The 11,101-nt window shown below is 37.6% G+C and overlaps 1 protein-coding gene and 1 non-coding gene across 2 annotated transcripts; one reads left to right on the top strand and one right to left on the bottom strand.

The window, feature by feature from the left end:
* Positions 1 to 5,023: 5,023 nt before the first annotated feature.
* On the bottom strand, positions 5,024 to 5,130 carry LOC133807540 (small nucleolar RNA R71). The gene has a single exon (XR_009879447.1). It is a non-coding gene; the product is annotated as a small nucleolar RNA R71 (small nucleolar RNA).
* A 398-nt stretch (positions 5,131 to 5,528) lies between these two features.
* On the top strand, positions 5,529 to 6,861 carry LOC133806424 (uncharacterized). The gene is made up of 3 exons (XM_062244526.1): positions 5,529 to 5,970; positions 6,172 to 6,388; positions 6,432 to 6,861. Exons 1-3 carry the CDS (start codon positions 5,529 to 5,531, stop codon positions 6,859 to 6,861), a joined length of 1,089 nt encoding a protein of 362 aa, XP_062100510.1.
* Positions 6,862 to 11,101: the final 4,240 nt, after the last annotated feature.

Here is an 11,101-nt window from a genome sequence, read left to right on the forward strand (position 1 = left end):
AGCCCAGCAGGAAAACTCAATATGCTCATGAACAGTAATAGCATGTCATCAAATCATAAGGCACATACCTAGCAGATATAGCCCTAGTCAAGCAGGCAAACAAATCCACGTAATTATGGGTATCCAGGACAAGGAATCTTGCCCTCCTGATGGGGTAACTATCAAGTCAATCAGAATCAGATAAGTGATTTATCATTGGTTGTTCTGGTAACCATACCGGGCTGATAGCACTGAATAAAAGAGTGATAGTGGTACAAGTCACTAAGGTGGGTTCCGTTCCCTTTATAAATTAGTGATCCTTTCACTAGCTTAAACAGGATAGGTGCATGATGATTAGTCATCAACCTAACCTTCCTCATGACCCTAGAGTCATAACTATGGAACACTGTTCCCTAGCCATGTGACAAGCAGTCACCTAGGCCTTAGGCCCTGGCTCTGAGTAACTAGTCCTAGACTAGCCAAGCGCTTATAATTTTCATCGACCTTCGGGTCGGTCCAGCATTAATACCCCATATGAGTCATTCAACGCTGATATCGATTAGATCTAATCTTCATTCGGCCCTGTGTCCTCGACGCTTATGCCATTTCTGACTCTCAGGTCAGTGATACGCGACCAGTGCCGAACCTGAACAGTTGGTGCCACACACAAGCAACCAATGCTACCAAACATATATCATATGTCAAATATCCAAATACAGGGAATTCAACATGCTTACTTAACAACTACCAACATAATTAGGACCATGCATAAACAAAAAGGCTCAAGCTCTGAATAATCTCCTATTCAGTACTCAAAGCATGCCCTAGTCACATGTTTCTCGTCCAACACATGCATCACATTTAATCACTTGACATGCCTCAACAATAACCATGCATGTCACATTTAAGCATCCAACATGCATCAAGAATAACCATGTATGTCACATATACACAGGGTGCAGTTTTCTTAACTCTGATTCGAGCGAAATTTTTTATAAGAACGATCAACCTTTAAGCCTTTAGCGGTTACCTAGTCATAACCAAATATGTGACACCATCAATAAAATGAACACCAAAGGTTCCTAAACCAAGATCTAGCCTCTCGGACATCAATCCCCACTAGTCCAGGTTGTAGGAATTATCCCGAGGCCTAAAACCAAGTTCCTGGGGCCAAAACACTCAAACGGACTCAAACCTCACCAAGGGCTGCGGCCCACAGCCACTCTAGGAGCAAGGGCCGCGGTGCCCTACACCTAGGGCTACGGCGCCCAGCAAGCAGCTTCTTCAAGCTAGGGTCGCGACGCCCTAGAACAAGGCCGCAACCCCCAACCCTGAACCATCCATAAACTCATTTTCCATCCTCCCAAACACCCCAAAAACGTACCTAAAAACTTCCAAATCATCAAATCAAAGTTCCCAAGCTTCCGAATATTCCAAAACCATCAAATCCAGAAGCTCAAAGGAACCAAAAACTCAACGATTCATAAAGTCCAATTCTAAGCTTAAAAACTTGAAAAACTTAAAACTTAAAACTTGAATTACCTCCAATTGAGTTGTTTCCAACTAAATCCTTCGGCTAATAGGCTTCCAATCTTTCCTAGGATCGCTATGCCTTGTTCCTCGCTTGAATCTGATTCCTAGAACTCGAGCTTTCTTCGAAAATGCTTCAAATGGTAAAGTGAACTATCGGGAAGAGAAGAAAGGTTTTCTAACATACGGTTCTATGTGACAAGCTACTTCAAGCTTAAGTAACCTCAAATAAAACCTAGTGCTCGGGGTCCCAAAATACCCCTGAGGAAATTATAGTCAAAACTCACAAAATTTCCTCCTGATCTCAATAACTCCCAATTTAACGTCAAATAACATCCTCATAACTCAATATCCCAATAAAAGACCCACGTCATGACAAAACCGCTAATCAACAATATAGGACGGTCTCATGCTGAATAGCTAGAATATATCTCCATAACAATGGGATCTCATTCATAAATCACAATATGCACCCAAATATACATATTTGCCCTCAATGGGCCAAATTTCCAAAACACCCTAATAATCAAATGTGGACCTACATGCATGCATATAACATCATATTCTAATGTAATTCACATAAACATGCATATTATCAATTAATGGCATAATTAAACTTTTACGGCCCTCCCGGCCTACTGATCCTGCCATTAAGTCGCATTAGGGATTTTGGGGGTTACAACCAAGACCATTACACTGTGTGTTTTAAATAGTGCAAGACTTGCTAATCAAGTCGTTTGAAAATAAATGTGATTCTCAAGTCAACTGACAGATTAGGGTTAAACGATTTTGATCATAAATGCTTAATGTTTATTTCATCCATACCTTTTGCCTAGCCTACATTACAACCAAAAATAAAGACTTATTGATCTAGATTACTAAGCTAACTACATTAGTGGAGAGGGGTTTTTGAGTTCAACATATGAAAGCATGAATTGAACCTTAGGATTGTCGCTTAACTTGATCTAGGGATTTGGGATTGATTGGAAAGGACTATTCGCACACTCACCGGAATAACATTCAAATCTTGGTTTTGTTAGCCTTTTAATACTTGAGGAATTTGGTTTGTGAGCACATTTGAGTTATCATTTGCATAATTTATTTGAGAGCATTATCCCCACTTTTGCATATCCTTTGTAGATTGATTCCAAATTGTATGTTTTGATTTTTTGTCTTTGTTGTGTTGAGTTGTTTTATTTAGTTTGTGTGTTTTTTGGATATTGTGTATTTTGTGTTTTGCAATGAGTTAAGTTTAGGGCTGTGATAACTCAAGGAATTAGAGTTATTTATATGCTTTTAAACTTAATTTTTTTATCAAGGAAGACTGATTTGTGATGTTTTGTAGTAGTTTTATTTTGTTATCATTAAATATTAATTAAAGTAGGATAATATTAAATAGTATAGTAATGCTGGGAAAATCTCTAAAAATATGTTGGTTCATTATGTTGATAGGTGGTCTTTGAGTTTGGAGCAATTTGAGAAAAAAAATTGAAGTGTGAAGTGGAATCAGAATTTGAGGAATGCGGTGGAATTGCCGCAGCATCGCATCCTCGCAGATGCTCTATTTTGAGGGTCCACATGTGAAGTTTCAAATTTATGGTCTTAAACTCATTTTGTTGTAATTATCTTATTTGGGCTGAAAGTAATTGATACAAGGATATTTGGGCTTTTATTGTACTTGGTGCATTTTGGTAAAGAAGACAAAAAACAAAAAAATTAAAAGATAAATCAAAGAGGCCCACGTGACCCAAGGGGGGGATGACCTAAATGTATTGATAGTCTTATTTTCTACGAGGGATAAACGACCAAGGCAGGGAAGAACACACCTAGGTGCCTGGTGCAATGAATATACCCATTTTTGGGAGCCATTGATGTGAAGGAAGAGGAGAGAGGAAGGACAAAAGAGGGAAAAGCCAGAGGACAAAGCCACTTGAGACATCACTTTGGCTTGAATTCTTACCCTTATTTCTATTTCCTTTGAGTTTATTATCTAAATTTTCAGATTATGGATTGCATTTATTTGGGTATTTTTGAGATTATGAGCATGAGCTAAACTCTAAATAGTTAGGATATTTAGAACCCTAATATATGATTGTATTGACACTTTTATATTGATGTTCATTCATTCAAATATTTATCATGTTTAATGCTTGCTATTGATTGATCACCTTTAGTAGGTAATTGGGTTATTTTTTTAATTCTGAAAAGGTTGAAATTAAAGGACACATAATTGGAATGGTGTATGCTTGAACTTTTTGAATTCAAGATTGTAATGATATAGACATATATTATTACCATGCATAGCCTAATGGAATTGATGCGTAAATTAAATCTTTGAAATTGAATGAGCATAGACATATGTGATTTAATTAAAAGATTAAAGTCATAGTTCTTTGACGAAAGCCTATGAAAATTAACTAAAATTTTGGGCTAATAGACTTCCAGTTGCTGCAGCGTCAGTCCAGCATCTGTGTCAGAATTGCATATTAGGGAGATAATTATCTTAGTTGTTGTTATACCATTTGTACTCCTTGAATCAAGTTTCCTGAGTTGTTTCTTTTATTTTTATACATTTAATTAGTATTTAATTAATTAGTCTTTATAACACAATAATTTTAATTAATCTTAGTGCCTTTAAATCATTTTGTTAAAACTTAGTTTCACAATTAAGAACTTAAAGAACAATCCTTATGGATACGATATCTGGTACTTGTTACTATATTACTTGTTGTTGACAGTGTACACTTGCACTTAGCTTAAATTTACACAACAAGTTTTTGGCGCCATTTCCGGGGACTGTTTAAAGTCATTTATTGTGAAATTAAGTATATTGCAATTTGGTTTCAATAGTTTTTGTGCTAACTTGGGTGATTCTTGTGCAATTTTAGGTTTACACAGTGTATGAACGAGAATCAAGACCTTGATCTACTTCCCATTGATCCAGAAATAGAGTGTACATTTAGAAGAAAGCGAAAGATACAAAAATCAACAAGGGGAGTAATGATGATGGATGCTGAGCAAGGAGCTCAACAAGGAACCGGTCAAAGGGAAGCAAATCAAGCAGGAGCTGCTCAAGAGAGAGTAGTTCAAGGGGGGATGGCTGCCAATAATGGGCAAAATGTAGTGATTGTGGTTGATGATAGAGATCGTGCTATCAGGCAGTATGCTCTCTCCCTCTTCAATGAGCTCAATTTGGGCATCGTTACACCAGAAATTCAGGCCGCATAGTTTGAATTGAAGCCATTCATGTTCCAGATGCTTCAAACTGTGGGTCAGTTCAGTGGGATGCCAACAGAAGATCCTCACCTTCATCTTCGATTGTTCATTGAAGTGAGTGATTCATTCAAGCTACCCGGAGCTACAGAAGATGCCTTGAGACTGAAGTTGTTCCCATACTCCTTGAGAGACGGAGCTAGAGCTTAATTGAACTCTTTTCCATATGATTCTGTGACTACTTGGCAAGAGTTGGTTGAGAAATTTTTTGATGAAGTATTTCCCTCCCACTAAGAATGCTAAGCTCCGCAATGAGATTACTTCATTTCAGCAACTTGATGAAGAATCTTTATATGAGGCATGGGAGCGGTTTAAAAAGTTGTTGCGCAAATGCCCTCATCATGGCATTCCTCATTGCATCCAGATGGAGACATTTTATAATGGTCTAAATGCCCATACTAGAATTGTGGTTGATGCTTCAGCGAACAGGGCTCTTCATGCTAAGCCCTATAATGAGGCATATGAAATACTTGAGAGGATATCCAACAACAACTATCAATGGCCCACTTCTAGATTGTCTACAGGTAGAAAGGTGGCTGGTATTCATGATGTAGATGCCATCACTTCTTTAGCAGCCCAAGTATCCTCTATTTCTAATATGCGCAAGACAATGAATATGGGGATGAATCAATCAATGGGGCAGCCTATGGGGACACAATTTGGGCAAATGGAGAACATCTTGTGTGTATTGTGGTGAAGGTCATACTTTTGACAACTGTCCTTCCAATCCAGCAGTTGTGTGTTACATGGGGAATCAAAATAGGAATGACCCTTATTCTAATTCCTACAACCCATCATGGAGGCAACATCCCAACTTCTCGTGGAGTAATCAAGGGGCTAGCCCTAGCAATTCTTCTATGCCTCCAAGACAAGATTTCCCACTGTGTTATCCCCCACAAGCACCACAACAAAGGCCACAACAACAAGCAATGCAATCTAGCTCTCTTGAGAACATGTTGAAGGAGTATATAGTGAAGAATGAAGACATGATCCAAAGCCAAGCTGCATCATTGAGAAACTTAGCAAACCAAGATGTGAAACTAGCTAATGAGCATAGAAATAGACCCCATGGTTCGTTGCCAAGTGACACCGAGAATCCCATAAATGGGGGCAAGGAACATTGTAAATTCGTCACTTTGAGGAGTGGGAAAGAGTTGGAGAATTCCAAGACGAATTCTGGACATGAGGGTGAGCCCTCTTCAATCCAAATAAATGAGGAAGTTCAAAAAGATGCTGAAATTCCTAGTGTACAAAAATCTGCCTCTGCCCAGAATGCTGCAGGAATGCCATAGCATTAGCACCCAGACAACTCAATTTCAAAGCAGCCACCTCCATTTCCCCAACGTTTTCAGAAACAAAAGTTAGATTCGCAATTCAAGAAATTTCTAGATATGTTGAAGCAGCTGCATATCAACATCCCACTTGTAGAGGCACTTGAGCAAATGCCTAACTATGTGAAATTCATGAAAGATATTCTTACAAGGAAGAGAAGGTTAGGAGAATTTGAGGCAGTGGCTCTTACCAAGGAATGTAAGCTCATTATTGCAAAACAAGCTGCCACTGAAGATGAAAGATCCTGGGAGTTTCACCATTCCATGCACCATTGGTAATTTTTATTGTGGCATGGCATTATGTGACTTGGGTGCCAGTATAAATTTGATGCCTATGTCTGTGTATAGACAATTGGGGATTGGTGAAGTCCGACCTACCACAGTGACTCTACAGCTTGCAGATAGATCTCTTGCTTATCCAGATGGGAAGATTGAGGATGTCTTGGTAAAAGTTGATAAGTTCATTTTTCCAGCTGATTTCATTGTGTTGGACTATGAGGCAGACAGGGAGATACCAATCATCCTAGGGAGGCATTTTCTAGCTATTGGTAGAACTTTAATTGACGTGCAAAAGGGGGAGCTGACTATGAGGGTTCAAGATGAGCAGGTGACTTTCAATGTTTTCAAGGCTATGAGATTTCCAGATGAGGTTGAAGAGTGTTCTGCTATTTCAGTGGTAGATTCTTTGGCATCGAGGGAGTTTGAGACTATTAACATTGATGATCCATTAGAGGTTATTATTGCTTGATTCACACAACGATGAAGATGAGGAAGAGTACTTAGCGTGGTTGGAGGCTAATTCTCAAGGGTTAAGAACAAGAGGCCAGTTTGATTCATTGGAGTTGTCGTCTAGGGAGTTTAAAGCTCCTAAACCATCCATTGAAGAGCCACCTGAGTTGGAGTTGAAAGTCTTGCCATCACATTTGCGATATGCCTGTCATTATCTCAGCAGAGTTGAGTCATGATCAAGAAGAAAAGTTGCTCGACGTGTTAAGAAAGTTAAAAATGGTCATTAGGTGGACTATTGCAGGCATTCGAGGTATTAGTCCTTCTTTGTGTATGCATAAGATCCTACTTGAAGACAGTGAAAAAGGTTTTATTGAGTGGCAAAGAAGACTAAATCCTATCATGAAGGAAGTAGTAAAGAAAGAAATCATCAAGTGGTTGGATGCTGGCATTATTTATCCTATCTCTGACAGTTCATGGGTGAGTCCTGTACAGTGTGTTCCTAAGAAGGGTGGGGTCACAGTGGTGAAGAATGAAGACAATGAGTTGATTCCTACTAGAACTGTGACTGGATGGAGGATTTGCATGGACTACAGGAAGCTAAACAAGGCCAATAGGAAGGATCATTTCCCTCTTCCTTTCATTGATCAGAAGCTAGACAGACTTTCTAGGAGAGAATACTATTGCTTCCTTGATGGTTACTCTGGTTACAATCAGATAGCAGTGGCCCCAGAAGATCAGCACAAGACTACATTCACTTGCCCCTATGGTACCTTCACATTCAGAAGAATGCCCTTCGGTTTATGCAATGCTCCTGCTACGTTTCAACGATGTATGATGTCTATCTTTACTGATATGGTTGAGCAGTTTCTAGAGGTGTTCATGGATGAATTTTCAGTCTTCAGGGATTCTTATGATGATTGTCTGAATAACTTGTCTAAGGTGTTGAAGAGATGTGAAGAGACAAACCTAGTCCTTAATTGGGAAAAGTGTCACTTTATGGTTAAGGAAGGTATTTTTCCGGGGCATAAGGTATCTAAGCAAGGGATTGAAGTTGATAAGGCGAAAATTGAAGTTATTGAGAAGCTACCACCTCCTAATTCAGTGAAGAACATTAGGAGCTTTCTTGGGCATTCCAGTTTCTACAGAAGGTTCATCAAAGACTTTTCTAAGATCTCCAAACCCCTTTGCAATCTTTTAGAGAAGGATACACCTTTCCACTTCGATGGAGCATGTTTGAAGGCTTTTCAAGAGTTGAAAGAGAGATTAATTTCATCCCCTATCATTATTGCACCAGATTGGAGTTTGCCCTTTGAATTGATGCGTGACGCTAGCGATTATGCCGTTGGGGCTGTGATGGGGTAGCGAAGGAACAAGGTGTTTCACTCTATTTATTATGCCAGTCACACTTTGACAGAAGCTCAATTGAATTACTCTATAACTAAGAAGGAGCTACTAGCCATTGTCTTTGCTTTTGACAAGTTTTGCTCCTATCTTGTGGGAACTAAAGTGATTGTCTACACCGATTACTCAGCCATAAAGTATTTGATTGCCAAGAAGGATGCAAAGCCAAGATTGATTTGGTGGGTGCTTTTGCTTCAAGAGTTTGATGTTGAGATTGAAGATAGAAAAGGGGTAGAACATCAGGCTGACCATTTATCAAGAATGGAGCGTGAAGAAGATTCCAACTCTCTTGTCCCCATCAAAGAAACATTCCCCGATGAACAAGGGTTTGGGGTCAACCATGTTGGGAAAACTTATACAGGATCTTTATTTATTTTCATGTATACCTAATATTAAGAAAATTAATACAAGATAGCCTAAAACATGTTTCTAAAATTGAATTCAAAGAGAAACAAAGAATAGAATACTTACAGTATACGTAGCGGAATGAAACAGTCCTTCCTTCAGTTTCTCTAACTCTTGTATCCTCTCTGTCACAGAGTATTATCAAGAAACTGAACCGATCTTCTATTTTCTTCACAATCTTCCAATGTATCCTAAAAACCACCTAGACTAGTGTGGGCGATTCTCAACACATGATATAAATATAGAGAGAAGAAGAAAAAATAACAAAGAGCCCTAGAAAAGGACTTGTGTTTAGAGAGAATCTAAAACTATCAGAAAACCAATGATTAAACTTATGTTTTGACTTCTCTCTAAGCACTCCTTTTATAGACTCAATTAGGCCTTTAATTTAATTAAAAAATCAATAAAATAATAGCCATTTTAAAGCCCTAGGTCGAAATTATCATCGGCTTTAGGCCCGTGAAATTTCCCATTTGATTATAAGCCCATTGGACTTAAAATCAAGGCCTGTATTATTTTCTATTGATTTAATTAATTAAATAATTATATAATTCCTTTATCAAATTAATTATTTATAATTTGAACCTTGATTTAAACTTATTTATTAATTTAGATACCAATTTATCTTAATTAATAAATCTGCCATAATTTTTCTTTTCTTCTCAAAATTACACAACTTTGTGAAACTATCCAAAATTGACCTGGTCAACTTTGATAATTCTAATTGATAATAAAATCAATTAATTGAGACTATCTAGATGATTTTATCCAAGGTACGATCGAGACCATGGGCCTATGAAATCAAACTCCAATAAGTTATCATAAATCAAACAAATAAATTTACTAACTTATTAATTCCTCATGACTCCACTATAGACTCAGAATTGCACTCTTCAATTCATAGAATGCTCTATAACAAATATAGATACTCTATTAATTATCCATTGTTACAACCATAATTGTCACTCAATCCTCTATAGACGGTCTACAATAAGATCGGACTAAAATACTGTTTTACCCCTCATTGTACTTTATCCTTAAAACACTTAGCTCCTTATAAATGATATTTCAGTAAACTAATTTAATTACTGAAATGAGATCTCTATCATTTAACACCTTGAACCAAACTAAATGGAAACCATCGTTTCACTTCTTCATCAGAAGTTATAGATGTTCATATCTATGATTAACTCTCCCACTCAATTATACTACTGAGTTCCCAAGATGTAAGTATGGGCTAGTCCGTAGGGTAAGCTGGTAAAGAACAAGTCCAAGAACTCAAATAATACAATCAGTTAGAATACTAACCACTCAGAATTGAGATTGAATTGACCTATGGTGAACTATATGATATGAGTAGAATAGATAATAACAGTATGTTTACTTATCTTATCAACTGTCAATATCGGTCTTGTCCGATGTAACAAATACATCTGATCTTATCTACTTTGCTAATGTTCTGGAAAGAACATAACACTATAATGTGTAAGTAGATCATATTGTAGATTGGCAAGTCAGCGTAAATCTGGTGCACTGACTAATCATAGGACTAACTTATTTTGAACATATAATCATATTTATATTCCACTGTATTACGTCACTATAAATAAGATTAGATATATGGTCGGATTTAATAGAAGTTTATATTAAGAAAATAATCATGAAAATAAAACATGTGAGCAAAGTGATTAACCAAGTCAAAAAATGATTTCTATTCTTTTCTTGATAATAAAATGAGATTACAAAGAATTTGTGTTTTTATTAGGGCATAATATCCCAAAAACCCCCCACTTGCACTAATTGAAACTAATGCCTTAATTCTAATAATCCCATTTCCTTGATATTCTTATCAAATGCAGCTTCTGGTAGTGTCTTTGTAAATGGATCCGCAAGATTGTCTTCAGTTGCAATCTTCATAAACTTCACATCTCCCCTGGCCACATATTCTTGAATAATGTGATACTTCCTTTCTATATGCTTACTCCTCTGGTGAATTCGAGGTTCTTTCGAGTTGGCTATCGCTCCTGTATTGTCACAAAATAACACAAGCATTTTATCCATTTATGGAATAACACCAAGATCCGAATAGAACTTCTTTAGCCAGACTATTTCCTTAGCTCCTTCTGACGCGGCTATGTACTCAGCCTCCATGGTGGAATCTGAGATTGTAGTCTGCTTTACGCTTCTCCAAATCACAGCTCCACCCCCAAGAGTAAACACCATTCCAGAAGTAGACTTCCTGTTATTGACATCAGTCTTAAAATCTAAATCGGTGTAGTCTACAGGGTTCAGAACGCCACCCTTGTAGACTAACATATAATCCCTAGTCCATCTCAAATACTTCAGGATATGCTTAACTGCTATCCAATGTTTCGGTCCTGGGTTTGACTGATACCTGCTCACTACTCCCATTGCATAGTAGATATCTGGTCTAGTACACAACATGACATACA

The sequence above is a fragment of the Humulus lupulus genome, chromosome X (assembly GCF_963169125.1).
Source record: "Humulus lupulus chromosome X, drHumLupu1.1, whole genome shotgun sequence".
Taxonomy (NCBI): Eukaryota; Viridiplantae; Streptophyta; class Magnoliopsida; order Rosales; family Cannabaceae; genus Humulus; species Humulus lupulus.